The 21,081-nt window shown below is 42.6% G+C and overlaps 1 protein-coding gene and 1 long non-coding RNA gene across 4 annotated transcripts in view; one reads left to right on the top strand and one right to left on the bottom strand.

Annotated features, from left to right (window-relative positions):
• LOC125458853 (cysteinyl leukotriene receptor 1-like) overlaps positions 1 to 7,100 on the top strand; it is a 34,421-nt gene extending 27,321 nt beyond the window's left edge. For 2 of the 3 annotated variants that reach the window (XM_048544608.2, XM_048544609.2), the window contains exon 2: positions 1,729 to 7,100. In XM_048544608.2, the coding sequence (XP_048400565.1) occupies positions 1,767 to 2,846 (1,080 nt within the window). In that variant the 5' untranslated portion in view covers positions 1,729 to 1,766 and the 3' untranslated portion in view covers positions 2,847 to 7,100. Of the gene's footprint in view, positions 1 to 1,723 lie in introns of all 3 variants that reach the window. The other variant, XM_048544607.2, reaches the window with a different exon arrangement.
• LOC125458855 (uncharacterized) overlaps positions 1 to 21,081 on the bottom strand; it is a 95,078-nt gene that overhangs the window by 13,856 nt on the left and 60,141 nt on the right. The gene's annotated exons all lie outside the window — the stretch shown is intronic.

Here is a 21,081-nt window from a genome sequence, read left to right as displayed (position 1 = left end):
GGGAGAGAGGGGGAGGCGGACCGAAGATGGAGAGAAAACAAGATAGGTAGAGAGGAGAGTATAGGTGAGAAGGTAGGGAGGGGATAGGTCAGTCCAGGAAAGACGGACAGGTCAAGGAGGCAGGATGAGGTGGTAGGTAGGAAATGGAGGTGCGGCTTGAGGTGGGAGGAAGGGATGGGTGAGAGGAAGAACAGGTTAGGGAAGCAGAGACAGGCCTGGCTGGTTTTGGGATGCAGTGGGGGGAGGGAAAGAGCTGGGCTGGTTTTGGGATGCAGTGGGGGGAGGGGAAGAACTGAGCTGGTTTTGGGATGCAGTGGGGGAAGGGGAGATTTAGAAGCTTGTGAAGTCCACATTGATACCATTGGGCTGCAGGGTTCCCAAGCGGAATATGAGTTGCTGTTCCTGCAACCTTCGGGTGGCATCATTGTGGCACTGCAGGAGGCCCATGATGGACATGTCGCCTGAGGAATGGGAGGGGGAGTTCAAATGCTTTGTGACTGGGAGGTGCAGTTGTTTGTTGCAAACCGAGCGGAGGTGTTCTGCAAAGTGGTCCCCAAGCCTCCGCTTGGTTTCCCCAATGTAGAGGAAGCCACACTGGGTGCAATGGATACAATATACCACATTGGCAGATGTGCAGGTGAACATCTGCTTGATGTGGAAGGTCATCTTGGGGCCTGGGATAGGGGTGAGGGAGGAGGTGTGGGGGCAAGTGTAGCACTTCCTGCGGTTGAGGGGAAGGTGCTGGGTGTGGTGGAGTTGGAGGGCAGTGTGGAGCAAACAAGGGAGTCATGGAGAGATTGGTCACTCCGGAAGGCAGACAGGGGTGGGGATGGAAAAATAGCTTGGGTGGTGGGGTCGGATTGTAGATGGCGGAAGTGTTGGAGGATGTGAAGTCACTTTTCAAATGAAAACTGTAAAGATCCTAATAATATGCCTGTCTCCACCTTTCACAATAGGATTGCTAACGAATTTACAATTAGCACATCTCAGAATGCAATTCTCCCCCCCCAGACAGCAATTGAAATTTAATTAACCACGAGAAGTTACAAAAAGTAATAGCTACTACTTGAGCGATTGAAATTCTCTCAAATCTCTTGTAAGCCAATCAATTTGTTATCAATTGTCCATTTCTTTCAAAAGCCGACATCTTTGACCTCCCTCCCCATAATTCTTCACCAAGTTCCATCTCAGGGTCAGACTGTAAGTTTTGAAGAGTCATTATTGAACTGGAAACATTAACTTTCTTTCTCTTTCTGCAGTCGGTACAAGACAAGCTGAGTTTCTGATGAAGGGTCTAGGCCCGAAACATCAGCTTTTGTGCTCCTAAGATGCTACTTAGCCTGCTGTTTTCATCCACCTCCACACTTTGTTATCTGAGTTTCTTCAGCACTCTTTTTAGGTGAAATTGCAGCACTCTTCTACCACATTTTGGGCTATTTTACGACTATAAAAGGTGGCAAACAAAAGCAAGTGTGAGCAAGTACAAGCTATCTCATTCCTTGAAGCTAAAAATTGGCTGCAAAATCATGTCAGAATGGGGTAAATAAATACACTTTAAAAAACAATATATAATATTCGATTGCTAGGTATTTTAAACAATTGCTTTTGAAGACAAATGTTGCAAAGAGACAGGTTTCCAAGGTCATGCTATACCTTAAGGTAAACGCATGGTTGTAGTGAGACAGATACCTTTGGGTTAACTGTTTCTCTTTTTTTTGTCCAGTGCAGACTCTGAAGATATTTCCTTCCAACAAAAAGCTTTGAAAATGGCTGACAAAACAAGACAGACCCTAGCAAACTATTCGTCGAATATGTCATGCCCGTCAATTGATGATTTCCGGAATCAAGTCTATTCTACAGTGTACTCCCTGGTCTTTGTGGTGGGCTTGTCAGGAAATGCCTTTGCTCTGTTCGTGCTGGTGAAAACATTCAAGCAGCGAACGGCCTTCAATGTCTACATGCTCAACCTGGCAGTGTCGGACCTGTTGTGTGTTTGCACCTTGCCCTTACGTGTGGTTTACTACGCTTTCAAGGGCAGGTGGATCTTTGGGGACATTCTGTGCAGAGTCAGTTCTTACTCTCTCTATGTCAATCTGTACTGCAGCATATTCTTCATGACTGCCATGAGTTTCAATCGTTTCCTGGCCATTGTGTTCCCTGTGAAGAACCTGAAAATAGTCAATGTTAAGAAGGCCAAGATAGTTTGTGCTGTGATATGGATTTTTGTCACTATTACCAGCAGCCCGTTCCTTTTGTCAGGCTCTCACAGGGATGGAAATAAAACAAAGTGCTTTGAACCACCAGGTGGTAAGCGTAAGGGAGGCCTGAAGAACCTGTTGATTATGAACTACCTTTCGCTGGTTTTAGGCTTCATCCTGCCATTTCTAGTCATCCTCGTTTGTTACACATTCATTGTGAGGGCCTTAATGAAAAGCACGGCTGCCATTCACAAGAAGAAAGTATCGCGTCAGAGAGCAGTGCATCTGATCATCATTGTGCTGGTTGCTTTCCTGATCAGCTTCATGCCCTACCACATCCAGCGTACAATACACCTGCATTTCCTGCTCCAAAACAACAAGAACTGTGATGACATTATTTACATGCAAAAGTCCGTCGTGGTAACGCTCTGTCTGGCAGCTACCAACACCTGCTTTGATCCGCTCTTGTATTTCTTCTCTGGAGAGAACTTTAGACGGAGACTTACAAGTTCCTTCACTAGAAAATCATCCGTATCCAGCAATCAGCTGTCGAACAAAAGGAAACGCTCACTAATGCGTGTTGAACAGGACAAATCAGATGAAGATTCTTTCAGTCCTGCTCGGGCAAATGGAAACGTCAGCAAGTAAATCTGACTCTGCTGCCTTTAGGCTAGGAAAGGGGACTGAGCCTTTCAAGCATGGAATATCTTTTGCCAGGGGAGTGTTGCGATCATACAAAGCACGTATGAACCAAAATTCACGTAAATGCAGAGATTCGATCCACAGAAAACAGATATAAAGCACACTTCCTGCTTGTAGAGTTCTTGTAGATTTTTCAAAACTGTGCTGTAATTCACCGCAGTGTTCAAAAGATGGCTGGTAACCATGGGAAAGATGTTTTTTATTTGGTTTGGGTTGGTTTACAAACATGCGTGTGTTTGTGTGTGTGTGTGTGAAAGGCATTTGACCAATGAGTGAAGGTTATTTTGTGCGACGATCACTGATCAAGTTATGGTAATTTTGCAATGGACATTATTTGTTTTTGATTATGTGACTTGGGTGTCCATGTTAGGTTAATGAGCACAGTGTCCAACTACTTCGATTTTATTTCTTTGGAAAAAGATTGAAAGGGGAAAAAAATCAATTCTTTAACATTCTGAGAAGTCTCTAAGAGACTTCAAGCTGCCTGGGATGTTAAGGACAGATTACAGGGTATTTGCTTAAGGTTTACAAACTTTAAGAAAAAATGACAAGTGCTAGTTCCTGTCATCTTTGAACTAAGCAACCAAAACCATTGAAAAAAAACCCATCAGACTAAAGCTGGGGAGGGCTCCAGTTGACAGCATGTTTCAACATTAATGGGGTTAATTATGAATGATTGCTTGTCACCAATGGTTGTCAGATGGACATGTTAAAGATTACGATTCCATTCGAGATCAACAAGTAAAATCATTGAGTGGATACTACACAGAGCAAAAAGTTGCCAAACTGACTCATTTTCCTAGATAACAAGGTGTAGAGCTGGATGAACACAGCAGGCCAAGCAGCATCTTAGAAGCACAAAAGCTGACGTTTCAGGCCTAGACCCTTCATCAGATGTCAGCTTTTGTGCTTCTAAGATGCTGCTTGGCCTGCTGTGTTCATCCAGCTCCACACTTCGTTATATCGGATTCTCCAGCATCTGCAGTTCCCATTATCTCTGATACAAATCATTTTCCTGTTGTGTTGAAGTTGCTGATCTCAGCCAAGGTAGTCCCTGAACGTTAACAATTGGTATCAGCTGCCCGTTCATCAACTTCTGCTGGAATGTACATGCTACTTTAATGCCCCATAAAAATTCAGAGCTCTGCTGACACTTGGCTTAAATAATATCCAGCTGGATGGGTGCTGGAGAACATCAGTCACCGTTCGGATGAGCAGGAAAGCAGCAAAACGTGCTCGAGGGAAAAATGGCTTGACAAAGAATAGCAGATATTAAGAAAAGGGTGTTAAAACTGTTGCCAGAAGAAGTAGCTTTTGAATTTTCACATTCTTTGTCCCCCTTCAGTGCTTTCGTGGCATTTTAAAAACCAAATTCTATTTTCGTGAAATGCAAAATTCAAATATAGAGATAATCAAATGATAAGTGTATGACTTCATCACAATGTGTGTGGCAATTTTGTTTCCTTTTCTTAAACAAAACAAATCTTGTTTAACCATACATTCTCGTGAATATATTGTCAACAGAGAGGACATGAAGTGGATGTGTGAGTTACTTCCCACATGTTGTATTTCACTGGGAATTTGAGCCGTTGAGTGCATATTGAAATAAATTTTTCCAAAGCTAAGTCTTTACAGGACAAGGCCACGATGTGGAGGTGCCGTTGTTGGACTGGATGGAGAAGGTCAGAAATCACACAACACCAGGTTATAGTCCAGGGGGTTTATTTGAAAACCAAAGTAAGGCTCCAAAAGCTAGAGTTTTCAAATAAATCTGTTGGACTGTAACCTGGTGTCGTGTGATTCCTGATCTTTTATACGACAAAACCAATGGAGACAGTATAGGGTTGACGAGTTTGGTTTATTATAATGTTTTGAATCCTTTTATGTAATATTTTTTAGTACGGGTGAAGATTACTATTTCTTCAGTAGGACTGATTTTTTTTTCAGTCTTTTTAACGTGCCTTTGAGTATTATGTTGAACAAAGCTGTTTATCTATGAATGGGAGTAGAAAAGATCATGAAGCCTACCCCATCTACACATGATGCAGCCCACATCGAACACCAAGCCATCCTCCATCATGTGGTCACCTACTGAAGCAACCAGTGCCTTTTGTAAGAAACAGTGTCGAATGTTCCTCTCCAATATCTGAAGGAAATTGAGCAATGATCCAGAAGTTACTCATTAGCGTAGCTCCACTTGCTCACCAAACCTACCGTCTTAACTCAGGCAGCTCTCCCCCTTTCAGGAATCTACCCAGATCTTTTCTAAAAACCTGTGAGTAATGGGAACTAAATGTTGGGATTGGTATTACTTATCCTTCTGACAGAACTTCTACAAACGATTAACACAAATTCAAACCTTCATTTCCATATGAACATAGTAAACACTAATTAGGGTGTAGTGATATGGTTCCTGTCAGTGGACCAGATGACCAGGTTCAAGTCCCCCCTGAGATGGACATGTGATATAGCACGTTCAAACAGAATGATTAAAATAACTATGATAAAGCTTCTTTTCGTGCATGATATAAAGAAATTGATTTAGGATCTTGTGGTGCAGAGATAGGATTCAAGTCTGACCCGGCCCAGGATTGCATCATAACGTGTCCAAACATGTTGATTTAAATAACTCCACTGTTTCAATAAGGTAATATACCATGTGAACAAACAGAAAGCCGGTCAGGTTTTGCAAGTGAGAGAATTAGGCACCGAGAGCTGTTTTATAAATGGGCTCACATTGTCAAAGGCCTCTCAATTGCAGCCTGCAAGCACTTTCACTCCAGTTCATGCAGCTAGGAATCATAGTCCAACTTACACTTAGCTTTCTTCCTCACTGGCTTGTTTCTTTAAGGTCATCTGAGATCAGAGGTTTCGAAATGATTAATACCAGCACTGTTACATCATTGTTGAATAAACCTTAGAGAAAACTCCAAAATCTGCTGGTAATTTCATTTCACCATTGAAACAAATCAGTCAGAACATTGATTTATAGATTAAGTTAAGCCACTCGGGTTATGAAAAGAAAACATTTAGGCACTTTTATCTTAGTGGAACTCACTTTTCAAAAAGAAAATCACAGTAATGGATATCAAAAAATGACTGAGGCAACAAAAATGCACTGACTTAAATTTATGTAGCAAGCAAAATTAAAATGTTCCATAAGTAGCTGGTGCATTTATGAATGAAACAGTTAGCCAATGTGAGTCTGCTAGCCTTCCTAACACTCATCACAATGTTAAGTGGATTCACAGAATTGGCCACAGAACCAATGCAACTGAAGTGACACATGTTTAGGCTTGCTAAAAGAAATCATAATTACTGCCTCCAAAACCCCTCCATCACGAATCTGATGAGATTGAGTTCAGCTCTGGCTGTCCACCAACGCAATGGTTTGTCCATCGGGCAAGTTAGGCTAAAGTTATCCCTTTCTGGATGTGGGTAGCTTTGATTTTTGGGGAAGGGTGATTCTGGTCAGGGATTCAACTGGTAGCATTTACATTGGGTGAAGCACCATACAAAGTTCTAGTGGATTGTTGCTTTATTTCCATCAGCACACTTTGCGTTCTTTGTGGTGATACATCTGCATGAAGGTGCGCAACATAGATGTGGAAGTGCCGGTGTTGGAGTGAGGTGTACAAAGTCAGATGTCACATGACCCCAGGTTATAGTCCAACAGGTATATTTGAAATCAAACGCTTTTGGAGCACTGATCCTTTGTCTGACAACTTCACCTGACGAAGGAGCAGTGCTATGAAAGCTTGTGATTTTAAATAAACCTGTTGCACTATAACCTGATGTCATGTGACTTCTGACTATGTGTAATATAGGTATGCAGAAAAACGTCACTTCAGGTTAACTATTTACAGAGGAAATCATTGGGAAAACTGAAGGCTGAAAGAAGTTATTACACAAGAAGTTCTTTTTTAAATAACCATGTAACAATTTTTTCTATTATGTCACTTTGTAAACCCAGTCGATATTTTTGTTCACGTTATCTTGTGTTAATATTAATTTGATATAATGGTTTTTTTTATTGGTGCAATATTGAAAAAACACCAGCCATAATTTTGTTATGCCGACTTATGTCAGATGTTTCTATTTTTTATAGTTCTTAAATGTTCTTTATATGTGCACATTTGTTGTTATGAAACAGGAAGTAAGTTTCACAATGTATCTGTATTTTACAGTCAGTTACCTTAAACAGGAAAATAATAAAAGTTGTTTTACCTCCATATTTGAATCTACAGCTCTTCTCAACTAACCATCTATCTGTTTTCTTTTAAATTTCTTCATGAGATAAGAGTGTTATCAGTTACACCAGCATTTATTGTCTATGATCAGAGATAGTAAGAACTGCCAAAGCTAGAGTCAGAGATAATACAGTGTGTAGCTGGAGGAACACAGCAGGCAAGCAACATCAGAGGAGCAGAAAAGTTGATGTTTCCCATCGGGACCCTTCTTCAGAAATGGGGCATGGGGAAGGGAGCTCTGAAATAAATAGAGAAGAGGGGTGAGTGTGGGGAAGGTAGGTGGAATGGTGATAGGTGAGTGCAGGTAGGCACTGGCGGGGATTGGTCAGTGAGGTGGAAAGAGTGGGTAGGTGGGAGAGAAGATGGACAACTTGTGTCAGGTCAAGGAGGTGGGGATGGGGGGGTGCATGTGTGGGGTTGGCCATGGGATGAGGCTGGGGGTGGGGAAATTTTGAAATTGATAAGTCCACACTTAGCCCATTGGAGCCTACAGCCCAGTTTCGAAATCTCCTCACTCCCGGCCTCATCCCATGACCAACCCACGCTCTCATCCCCACTTTATTGTCTATGCTGTTTGGTTTGACTGAATCTATCCAACAATCTCAACTCTGCTGTCTTCTCACAATATCTGTGAGGGGGTCTGGCCTGCACTTGGCTGTCCCTGACAAAAATCAATACGGTTGGAACAGGTACGAACCCTTTCTCACACCAAAGACATATTGATTTCACACAAGTCAATGTGTTGATATAAAATGTCAGCTGCAGCACAGTGATAAACGTCTCACTTCCGAATCAGGGATTTAGATGTTCAAAGGCTCTTCCAGAGACTTGGACACAAAATCTAGGCTGATATGTTCATGATAGTACTGTGGGAATGCTGTCTTTCAGCAAAAATGTTAAGGGCCCCGTCTGCTCTCTTAGCGGCGGAAAGGATACTACAGCATTATTTTAAAGAAGAGTAATGAAGTTCTTCCCCATGTCCAAGTTAATTTTAATTCCTTAAGCTACAGTACATAATTGATCCTGATATTCGGAATGAGAGTGGAAATGAAAGACGTTCAGGTGGGAAACCTGAAGACACAAAAGTGCAGATGTCAAGTGCAGGACAAAAGTTCTTTGCCAGGTTTTCTACCAGCAAACAATGTGCTTGCTCATAGGCATGACGGTAATGTAGGGCTAAAGATGAGATATGTCCACAGAAGAGGTCTTCTTCACTGTTGCTCTCAGTAATCCTCAGGGAGAGCTTTCACACGCAACAGGTCACTGCTTAGAAGTCACTACATCTGACTTGCACTTCACTGATCTTAAATAGTAAAGACTCTGCTGTCAGTTTTCTCCACAGCTAATGCAACTGCATCTTGTCCCGCTAATGTGGAACACAAGCAATAGTAACATCAATAGTGGCAGCAGTAGCTGGAGAAACACCAGCAGAATATGCGCTGTCCACATGATGGGACTAGTTTCTCCAATCCACCCTAATTTAGGAACATAAGAACATAGCAACAGCGGTTATCCATTCAGCCCTTCAAGTCTGCCCCGCCATTCAGTAAAGTCATGGCTGATGTAACACTTCAATATGCTTCCTTTTATTCATTCACAGGATGAGGGCGTCACTGGCTAGGCCAGCATTTATTACCCATCCCTGATTGCTGAGGCAGCAGTTATAAGTTAACCACATTGCTGTGGTCTGGATTCATATGTAGGCCAGACCAGGTAAGGATGGTAGATTTCCTTTCCTAAAGGATATCAGTGAACCAAATGGGTTTTTCCTGACAATCAGCAATTGATTCGTTAGACTCTTAATTCCAGATATTTACTGAATTCAAATTCCACCCTCTGCTGTGGAGGATTCAAATGTAGAGCCCCAGAACATTACCTGGGCGTCTGAATTAACAGTCCAGTAATAATACCATTAGGCCATTACCTACTTTTTACTCACCCAATCTGCATCACCCCATGACACCAATGATAAACGGAAATCTATTAATTTATCCTGTAAATGTCAAAGACTGAACTTTAACAGCCTTGTTGTAGAGAATTTTGAAGGTTTGTAACCTTGTGGGGAAAAAAGTCCTCATTTTAGACCTAAGTGGCATTCCTCCCTTATTTTTAAATTGTGTTCCCTGGTTCTGGACTCCCCAACCAGGGGATCTGCATTTTGTACACTCTATCTCTTTAGATACTTTGTAAGTTTCGATGTCATAACTTCTCATTCTTCAATACGCTGGAGAATACAGGCCCAGTTGACCCAATAGCTCCTGAGAGCACAGTCCTGCCTTGCATGGAACTAGTCTGGTAACCCTTCAATACAATCTCTGCATAACTAAAGCAAGATTTCACTACTCCTGTCCTTAAATCCACGTGGAATAAAGTCTAATGTTCCATTTGCCTTCGTGACAGCTTGCTGCTACTGCACGTTAACCGTCAGTGACCTAACAACAAAAATCCCCCTTGGAACATCCACATTTTCCAACATCTTACCATTTAAGAAATACTCCACATATCTGTTCCTGTTACCAAAGAGGATAACCATATATTTTTCCACATCATATCCGATCTGCCATGTTCTTGCCCATTCACAAAATCTGTACAAATCCCCCTAAAGTTACTTTACATCTTCCTCGCATCACACAGTCCTGTTGAGCTTTATATCATCTTCAAATCTGGAAATACAACAAACTTTTTATTAGCCAGCACCTAAGGGACCAGGACTGTGCTGGGTGAGCTAATATGCTGGATAATCAAGACGTACACATAACCGCAGTAAACCCTGACCAATGGAAACTTCAAGACATTAACATGCATCAAAAAATCCATTGTGAAAACATCAACACACCTCCTAAATTCATGTAAAAACACCCAGTAATGGAAATGTAAGGCAGGGGGTATACACATCACTGTTACTCATTTTCTAAACCTCCTCAGCGATGTACTACACACCACTGGAACAAGTGGGCCTTCAATTCAGGCCTTCTGGCTCAAAGATATGGACACTACCACCGTGTCACAACAGTCCCCAAGAATTCCAGATTGTTTTTCAAATTCAAACTTCACTATCTGCTGTTGTGGGATTCAAAGTCTTGTCTTTAGAACATTAGCCTGGAATTCTGGATAACTGGCCCAGTAATATTACCACTGTCTCCACAAAATTTATGCTTCAAATATTTTATAATTAACCTGCTCAGTGATGTTACCAGTCTTTTGGGGCAGGTGGGATTGAACCTAAGTGTCCTGGCTCAGAGAAATGAACACCACCACTATGCCACAAGAGCCCATAACATCACTGTTATACTTTATTTAACAACATAAATATTCGGACATTGTGGTAGATTGTGGTATTTCAGCGATATCATTTTTGCCAGATTATCAAGAGTGTTGGTTGATAAGGTGGCGGTTAAAGCAAAGATGCTGGATTACATTTAGTACCTATCTCTAAACCATTGATGGATATTGTGAACAGCTTGGTCCCAAGTACTGATCCTTGTAGTACCTTACTAGCCTCAGTCTGCCATGACTGGTTTATTTCTATTGTCTGTTTTCTGCCTGCTAGACAATCATTAATCTATGCCAGTATAATTCCTATAATCTCATGTGCTTGACCTTTTCTAACAACATCTTTATCAAAAGCCTTTTAAAAATCTAAATATATACAGTACTTCCTTATCAATATTGTTTGTAACGTTTTCAAAAAACTTCAACATGCTTTTCAAATTAGATTTCCCATCTGCAAATCCATGCTGACTGTGTCCAGTCAGACTACGTTGTGAATTTATGCCATCCTTTAATATAGATTCTAGCATTTTTCTTACTACTGATGTAAAGCTAACAAGTCTGTTGTTCCTTTTTTTCTCTTACTCCCTTCTTGAAAGATTTGCTACAGTCAAATGCACAAAAATCATTTCAGAATTTATAGAATTTTGGAAGATAATCACAAACATGTCGATTATTTCTACAGCCACCTCCTTCAACACCGTAAGTCATGTGATGGTAATTAAATGTAATTTAAAGACTATCTATCGCTATTGTGTTTTCCCAAACAACCTCAGCAAATTTGTCCCCCAAGTCTTCATAATTTTCCTTATTAAAATTAATTCAGAATGAATGACCTCACTTTCAAACATTATGCAAAATTCTATCGCATTGTGATCACTCATCCTGGAAGGTATTTTACAACAAGACTGTTAAGTAGCCTTGTTTCATTTCATAAGCCAGATGTAAAATGGCATTTCATTGGTAGCTCCTCAAGAGACTGCTCTAGAAAACCATCCCAAACACACTCCAAAGACCCTTCCCTCACAGCTGTAGCTTTCACTTCACTTGCATATTCAAATGCAAATTGACGTTATCCATGATAACTGATAACTCATGCTACATGCTTCTCTCATCTCCTGATAAATGCCATGTCCCATTCTACCACTACTATTTGGTGGCCAATAAATAATTCCCACCAATGTCTGCTGCCCCTTATTATCACTGAAGCTCCAAACCCTTTTCCTTCCTGTAAGTCCTTACTAAACCTCACATATCCTTTAGTATTCAGGTCCTAGTCCTAGCCACCATACAGCGATATTTTTGCAATAACAATTGGATAATATCTATGCATTTCTACTTGTGCCTTTAGATTATCTGTCTTGTTGCGAATGCTGCATATGTTCAGATAAAATGCCCTTAACTTTGTCGTTTTGACATAATTTCACCTTAAAGCATATTGATGTTCTGTTTTGTTCTCCTGTCTGTTAGTCTCCCCAGGGTATTTTCATAGAAACATAGAAAATAGGAGCAGAAGTAGGCCATTCAGCCCCTCGAGCCTGATGTGCCATTCATTACGATCATGGCTGATCATCCAACTCAGTTCCCAGTTCCTGCTTTTACGCATACTTTTTGATCCCTTTAGCCCTAAGAACTGTATCTATCCCCTTCTTAAAAATATTCAATTTTCTGGTCTCAACCGCTTTCTGTGGCAAAGAATTCCCCAGGCCAAACACTATCCAGGTGAAAAAATTTCTCCTCATCACAGTCCCAAATGACCCCTCTCCATATCCTTAGGCAATGACCTTTTTCGATTACCTTAAATTAATTTTACTCCTCATTGCCCACCCCCACCTCCTGACCAGCTGGGTTAACCCCATCTCAATAGCACCACTTCTTGTAAGAATCTCAGTCCCAGTCAGAATCAGAACAATACCAAACGAGGAGTTACTGATGCACACTGCAGACAGCTTAGCAGATAACCTTTCCACAGTGGAGTGCAATGATACAGATGGCTGGTTGTGCAGTGCGCCCCAGTCAAAGAATGCTAAGTCACTGGAATCAATTTGCAGAGATTAAGTTTACACTCTGTACCTTTTCGTACATTGACATTCAGCAAGTCAGTTCTGAGTCATAGGTGAATTCCAAATATTGCTGGAGCACATTAAACAGGGCATGGGCATAACCAAACAGGAGAAGTGAGTTGCTACTTAACAATCTTAATTTCCCTGAATCCCAGAAGGATGAAGGAAGCAGATGCATGGAAGTCTATCACCTTCAAGCTAAGTCTCACACCATCCTGACCGGGAACCATGTCATCATTCCTTCACTGTCACTAAATCCAAATCCTGGCAGTCTCTCTCAAACAGCACCACATGAAGTGCAGTGGTTGCAAAAAGGTAGTTCACTATCGCTTTCCAAAGAAAACTTATTTTAGACAACTGCAGAGATGGCACTGAAGAATGGGACTAGTTGGTTAGCCCTTTTGGGAACAAATACAGATTTAATTGGTTGAATGGTCTTCTTCTGTACTTTAAATTCTATGATTCCATGACAACTAACATGGACAACAAATTCTGGTCTAACCAAAGATGTCCAGACTCCATGGACAAGTAATGCAAAGAAATGTGTTTCAGCTAGAACTGTCTTTTACGTACAGACACTCATGGTAAGAGTAACTTTTACCTGGAAAATACAAGAAAGACACAACAGTGCAGAGACCAAGCTCCAATGTCCTTCAACACAGCAACTGGCCTCAGTGCAGAAGGTGAACAGCAGCAGAGTGGATCTGTAACCATTAGGGACCAGGCAGACGTTCCAGACGACACTGGGAAGGGAATGAGAGTAGGAACGGTTGTGGTCAATGCAGGTTGTGTAATCTGACGGATCTAAAAGCAGTGCTGCAAGATATTTAATGATATAGGTAGTCAAAGTGAGTGAATGCGCCCTCACATGCCATACCCCATAACTTTATCACTTGTGACTGGTAACTCAGCACGTGTGGATCCCATCTCTAATCTACAATCTAAAGCCTGCGCAAAATCAGTATCTGAACTGGAGGCTGTAAGTGAGAGATCAAGTTATGCTGTTTCATCATTATCGGCTCTTCTTTCTCTTCTACTTTATGCTCCAGTAATGCTGTCCAGCCAAGATACAGTACTTGGGTTAGGAAACAAATATGTTTTTGTGCTGTTCTAGCTTGGCCTTTGAAGACAAAATGTTCCCGTAAACATTGGGACTTGTACTCATCATAATCGTTTCGTCATGATTTCATAATATTGTTTACTTACACCTCAGTAAAAGAAATGCATGAGTACTTGAATGCCAGTAAACTGTGTGGAAAATCTGGATGTTCTGTGGTCAGTTCTATTGTTCTGAGAGATCTTTATATGTAACACCTAAGTTATTGTGTTTCATGTTGATGTATGATTGAATATAATTACATATTGCACAGTTGGCAGCAACACTTAATGATTACAAAAACATCATTGCTGAATTTGACAGCAGTTGCCACATCAAATCAAATGTTGATTTGTAGTATTAGGCCATATGAGGGGAAATATCCCTCCAAATTTTCTTTTAGATGATTACCTTGAGAGTTGAGTGCTGATATAAGTGTTTCTTTTAGTTCAAACATATGGAGGCAGACTCACCCTCACAAACACAGTCTGCAATTTGGATGATATGGCTTTGAACAGACAGTTTATAGTGTTACAATGCTTGAGTGAGCATGAAGCATTTCAACAATACTCTGTGTTCCTACTCCTACATCAGTCTTACTTTTGAACCAGGAGGCCATCTTCCCTGAATCCTCTGCCTGCCAAACAATCCGATGATCCTACTGACTTCAACAGGCTTTGGATTCTTACTTACTGCCTTTGTTCTGCCTTACCCAAGTCCTAACGACCTAGGATTGACCGAGGATAAATCAGCCATATTATAAAATTGTTACCCTTCCAATACCACACCTTCAGCATCCATACCAGGTGTCCTCCCTCCTTTAGAAGTTGTGCTTTCACATTCCTCAGAGTTTTGGCCAGTGTGGGGTTTCTGTTTGCTGCCTCGCCAGATTACTCATAATGCATATCCCTCGTAACAGCATGGACAATTTTGCAATTACTGTATTAAATATAGAAGATCGCACTGATCCATGGGTGGATCTGGACATTGAAATCCCAATTTCAGACCTCCTCCTCTCAGGCATTATTGTCTATCTGTTCCAACACTGTATCTATATCCTTGCTCTTCTGCTGCAAGGTGTAGTATACTTGGGTACTTTCTCAGTGTCTTGCACTGAGATGCTGGAGTACAGGGGGTGTTCAGTAAGAAAACACGTTAATATGTTATGTCATGTTATCCCTGATAGCTTATACGTAAGTCATTTCCTATTTACAACCTTCCATCTGTTCTACCCTCTCCACCCAACTGGCAAAGGCAACTGCAATCACAATGCTCGACTGGTCAATGGACATGTACAATTCCTGTGGAGATATTCAAGTCCCGGTGTGATGACACAATATCTCCCTTTGCCCAGATACATGTTGGTTCTAATGCAGCCCATATGGCTTCCGTTGTTTTATTATCTGCTGCCTTAAAACACACGCACGGGCTGTTCATTCTCATGGACTGGTTGGGGGCATACCACTGTGAAGATCCCAACACTACACCCATACAGAGGGATACTTGACTTGTTCAACTCTTTCACTTCTCATATGATGACAGACCTCATTGTCGCACATAATAATCTCCTCTAATTACTCCTGTGTTTCTCTACACTGTACTATGTTCTTCCTGGCATTAATTCTGTTAAGGCAGCGATTGCCAAGACATTGCCAAGCAACATGCCATTACTCATAATAAACTCAGTATATGTCTCACCTCATCTTTGTCATCTTATTTTGTTTGTTCACAGGATGTGGTTGTCGCAGCCTAGGCCAACATTTCTTACTCATCCCTAAAGCCTGGGGCCAATTAAGAATTGACCACAATGGTCTGGGTCTGGAGTCACATGTAGGCCACACCAGGGTAAGGATAGTAGGTTTCCTTCCTTAAAGGACATTAGTGAACCAGACTGTTTTTTATGACAATTGACAGTGGCTACATGGTCACCATAGGCCAGATTTAATTCAGCACAGATTTTATTGGATTCAAATTTAATTGTTTGGATCTGAGTCCATGTTGCCAGCTCATTGGCATGGTCAGTGATATTACCACCACACCAGAACCTCCAACTAACAGAACGAAGCTGCCATCCTCACCCGGTCCGGCCTACACGTGACTCCAGACCCATAGCAACATTGTTTATTCTTAACTGTGGGTAATAAATGCTGGCCTAGCCAGTGACACCTCATCCTGTAAATGACTAAACAAAAAACAATCTATCTCCTTTTCACTAATCCCTGACTTCTCCACAGAGCCTTAGACGAGAATTAAATATGATTATGACTGTCTCTATTATTCCCAAGTTACTTCTGTCTTTTCTCTTTATGCCCTTTGGGCTTCTGGTTTGCTTATGGGGTTCCAGCCGTTTTGGTCCCCCTTATTTTCCTGATCAGCTTCTAATATCCATCTGCTGGAAAACCGGTGAGAAATTCCTTTGGTCCCCAGTCCTTGTCCCACCCACTACTAGCCATTCTGCTTACTGTAATGTTTTAAACTACCCACACGGTTCTGACTTACACATAACTGCCCATCATATACAATTCAGGACAAGGGATATTCTTAGTCCCACATCCCTGGCCTATGCCGTCTGACCTACACATGGTTCCCTCTCTGGCCAGGCTCACTATCGCAATGCACCTAACTTGTGCAGGTACTACCTCTTTTGTACCAATTTAAATGACTAGTCTATGATTGTGAGATAGGCTATTCCTAATTACAAAAATAAAATAAAACCAATGGGCCCTTTTGCTCAGTCTCCAAGCCATGGGAATCTCCGAGATGGTGTGTCCCACCCTCATGGCCAAGTATTAGGGGAAATGTCTCTCTAAATTTTTGTTTGAATGATCATCTCGAGAGTTGGACGTCAACATGGCAGTTATTTTTAAGCCAGCTTTTCGGAGAGAGTGACAGTATGCATTTGTGGGAGCGACAGTGACAAATTACATTAATAATTTTGATCCACTTCAGAATGTTTTATGGCAAGCCAACAATCTCAAGAAAAGATAACTATAAAGCTTACTTTTACCAAAGAAAGTAATATGAACATGCCTGGTTCATATCACCATTGTGACAGCATTGCAACGAAGCTTGATCTGCTTGCTTGTTAATATTCCTCCATATGAATGTTGATCTCAAGGTTAGTAACTTTTGGATCATTGTCCAAGCCATAAGCAAATTAACTCAGGCACAGACAGATCTGGAGAGTTAACATGTGGCTAAAATGCCGATGTGAGAAAGCAAGTTTACTTTTCATTAGATAACGATGTGTGCAGCTGGAGGAACGCACCAGGTCAGGCAGCATCAGTGGAACAGGAAAGTTGATGTTTTTGGGTCAGGAGCCTTCTTCAGAAATGGGGGAGGGGAAAGGGAGCTCAGAAATAAGTAGAGAGATGAGGGGTGGGGCTAGGGAAGGTAGGTGGGATCGTGACAGGTGAGTGCAGGTAGGGAGTGGTGGGGATTGGCCAGTGAGGTGTGAGAGGTGAATAGGAGAGAAGATGGACAGGTTGTGTCAGGTCAAGGAGACAGGGATGACAGGGAAGGTTGGTCATGGGATGAAGCTGTGGTTGGGTAGCTTTTGAAACGGGTATAATCCACATTTGTAGGCTCCTGAGGCGGAATATGATGTTCTGCTCCTTAGTTTCTGGGTGGCATTGCTGTGACACTGGAGAAGGCCCAGGATGGACATATCCCCCAGGGAATGGGAGGGGGAATTAAAATGGTTTGCAACTGGAAGGTGTTGTCATTTGTCGTGAACAGAGCGCAGGTGCCCTACAAAGCGGCCTCCGAGCCTCCGCTTGGTTTCACCAATGTAGAGGAGGCCACATCGGGAGCAGCGGATGCAATATTCCATGTTGACGGATGTGTAGGTGAACCTCTGTCTGATGTGTAAGGTATGTTTCATCCCATGGACACAGGTGAAAAGGGAGGTGTCGGGGCAGGGATAGCACTTCCTGCAGTTGCAGGGAAAAGTGCTGCGTGTTGTGGGGTTAGTGGGGAGCATGAAGCCGATGAGTGAGTCACGGAGAGAGTGGCCTACGAAAGGCAGATGGGGTGGGGAGGGAAGTATCACTTTGGTTGTGGGTCGGATTGTAAATTGTTAGCCCTTGAAATAAGAGGACATCTGGGATGTGCGGGAGTGGAACGCCCCCAGCTTGGCAGCAGACATGGCGGAGGGGTTAGGAGTAGGGACAAGGGTCACCGGACCCGAAACATTAACTCTGATTTTTTCAGATGCTGCCAGACTTGCTGTGCTTTTCCAACAATTTTGTTTTTGTTCCTCATTTACAGCATCAGCAGTTCTTTTGGTTTTTAATTGGGAATAGGGGATTGCATTCTTGCAGGAAGGTGGGTGAGAGGAGATATGGTCTGGGTAGCTGTGGGACTCGGTGGGCTTGAAATAGATAACACAGTGTGGAGCTGGAGGAACACAGCAGGGCAGGCAGCATCAGAGGAGCAGGAAAGCTGACGTTTTGGTTCTGGAATCTTCCCAACCTGAAACATTAGCTTTCCTGCTCCTCTGATGCTGCCTGGCCTGTTGTGTTCCTCCAGCTCCACACTGTGTTATCTCAGGCTCCAGCATCGGCAGTTCTTGCTATCTCTGGGCTTGAAATAGATGTCGGTTTTGAGGCAGTCACCAGAGATGGAGACAGAGAGGTCCAGGAAGGAGACAGAGGAATGGTCCAGGTGAATTTGAGGTTGGGGTGAAAGGTGTTAGTGAAGTGGATGAACTGTTTGAGGTCCTCATAGGAGCACAAGGCAGCCATCGATGGAGCAGGGGAACAGGTGGGGGATAATGCCAGTGTCACTGCAGAAGTGGGACTGTTCCATGTATCCTACAAAGAGGCAGGCATAGCTTAGGCCCATGAGGGTGCCTGTGGCAACCCCCTTAGTCTGTAGGAAGTGGAAGGAGTTGAAGGAGAAGTTGTTAAGGGTAAAAACAAGCTCAGTTAAGTAGATGAGCGCGAGGGTGGAGGGGGACTGGTTAGGCCTGTGGGAGAGGAAGAAGCGGGGGGCATTTAGGCCATCTGCATGAGGGATACAAGTGTAGAGGGACTAGATGTCCATAGTGAAGATAAGGTGTTGGGGACCGGGGAATTAGAAGTCTTGGAAGAGATGGAAGGCATGGTGATGTCCCGGACATAGGTGGGGAGTTACTGGACTGGCAGGGGCAGAAAATGAAGTTGAGATTCATGGAGATAAGTTCAGTGGAGCAGGAGCAGGCAGAGACAACAGTTGGCCAGGGCAGTCAGGTTTGTGGGTTTTGGGAAGGAGCTAGAAGGGGGCAGTGCAGGGTTGGGGAACGACAAGGTTGGAGGCTGTGGGTGGGAGGTTACCTGAGGTGATGAGATTATGAATAGTTTGAGAGATGATGTTTTGGTGGACAGGGGCAGGGTCATGATCGAGGGGGTGATAGATGGAGGTGTCAGAGAATCGGTGCCTGGTCTTGGCGATATAATGATCCCATGTACTATACTAGTACTGCGCCAGCTTTGTCTGCATGTTTGATAGTGAGATGAGGGAACAGACGGGGTGAAGGGCTACACATATCTATTTTAAGAACAGTAACATCCCCCCCTCCAGTGATCGGAAGTACCCTCAAGTGCATCTCTTGCGTTTCCCACACTTCTGCCCTCAAATCACCTCCCCCCAACAAAAACATAGACAGAGTCCCCTTTGTCCTCACATATCATCCCACTAACCTCTGGATTCAACATATCAACGCCACTCTGCCGCCTGCAATCTGATCCCATAACCAAGGAAATATTTCCCTCCCCACCCCTATCTGCCTTGTGTAGGGACCACTCTCTCCGTGACTCCCTCGTCCGCTCCACACTCCCCACTAATCCCACCATCTCCAGCACATTTCCCTTCATCTGTAGGAGGTGCTACACCTCCTCATACACCTCACCCTCTCCTCCATTCAAGGCACAAACTAAACCCTCCATTATCAGACAGGGGTTCACCTGCACATCTGCTGCTCCCGATGTGGCCTCGTCTACATTGGTGAGTCCAAGCATCGGCTTGGAGACCGTTTGGAGAGCATCTGCGCTCTGTTTACAACAAATGACAACACCTTCTGGTCACAAATCACTTCAACTGCCCACTCCCCCCTCCCACTCTCTGGAACAACATGTCCATTCTGGGCCTCCTCCAGTGTCACACTGACACCACCTGGAAACTGGAGAAGCAGCACCTCATTTTCCACCTCAGGAGCCTGCAGCCCAATATCCTAAATGTGGATTTTAGCCATTTCAAAATTTCCCAACACCCGGCCTCATCCCATGTTCAAACCTCCTCCTCATTCCTGCCTCCTTGAGCTGACGCAACCTGTCATCTTCCCTCCTACCTATCCACCCCTCACATCTCACTGGCCAATCAATGTTCAGGGATGTGGGCATCACTGGCTGCCCAGAATTTAGTGCCCTTGAAAAGCTGGTGGTAAGCTGTCTTCGTGAGCTGCTGGAGGACATCTGTTGTGGTTGACCACAATGCCATTAGGGAGGCAATTCCAAGAGATTGACCCAGGAACAGTGAAGGAACAGCAATATATTTCCCAGTCAGGATAATGAGTGGGTGTGTTAGTTACCTGGTTTAATATTTCTCCTCTTTTCATTTTAAAAGCAATTGTAAAATTACACACCATCTGGCATCGCACCAAACTGATCTGTCTCCCTATAAAAACCAAAGAAAAGTACTTGTTTAATATTTCTTCCATTCTGCCTATGATTTAATTTTGTTCATCCCTTAATCTGATTCCAACTGATTTTTAAAATTTGTGCAACTGCAAAATATTTGCTGTTTTGTTTTATATTTATTGATGTTTCATAATTTTTCTTTGCACTCTAAATGTTTCTTTCCACTCCCAATTTCTTCTTATTTTCCCTGACGTAGATTCCCCTGCAGTCCATGTACACCTCATTTATTACGGTCTTTGTTTTCTCTTGTGTCTTTATTCATGCATATTGCCTCGTAAATGTTAGTTTGCTCACGAGTAAATGGTGTAGTATATTTTTATGAGTCTCTTGTAACACCTTTTGAAACATCTCCCATTGCTGTTCTACATCATTTTCAGTTGTCAGTTCTATTTTCATGAGTTCTATTCTCAGCTGCTCAAAATCATTTTCTCCCAATTACGTGTCATCGTAATTTTAGCAGTGCTTATGCCTTACTCAATTATAGCATGGATATTACAGCTAGTCTTGAGTTGCAGACTTTCTTGAATAATTCTTATGATTTTTACTTTTCAGAATCATAAGATTTTTAATTTGAATCATTTTGGAACTCCTTTAATCCAAACATTGACGAAAAAATTGCAAAGGAAGTAGAGTTTATGTGAGAGACACCTCCACATGTTTGTCAAGAATCGATCTGTAGATAGACTTTTATTCTTTTCTGTTTTAAACTTTTATAAGGGCAGCACAGTAGCTCAGTGGTTAATTTTCCAAACGTTGGTTGGGACTGCCATTGTGTTAAAAATTTGGACAGTGAAGAATTTGTTAAATTTGTCCAAGGAATTTTTC

This window comes from Stegostoma tigrinum, chromosome 15, assembly GCF_030684315.1.
Source record: "Stegostoma tigrinum isolate sSteTig4 chromosome 15, sSteTig4.hap1, whole genome shotgun sequence".
Taxonomy (NCBI): domain Eukaryota; kingdom Metazoa; phylum Chordata; class Chondrichthyes; order Orectolobiformes; family Stegostomatidae; genus Stegostoma; species Stegostoma tigrinum.
This window is presented reverse-complemented; position numbering and strand designations above follow the sequence as displayed.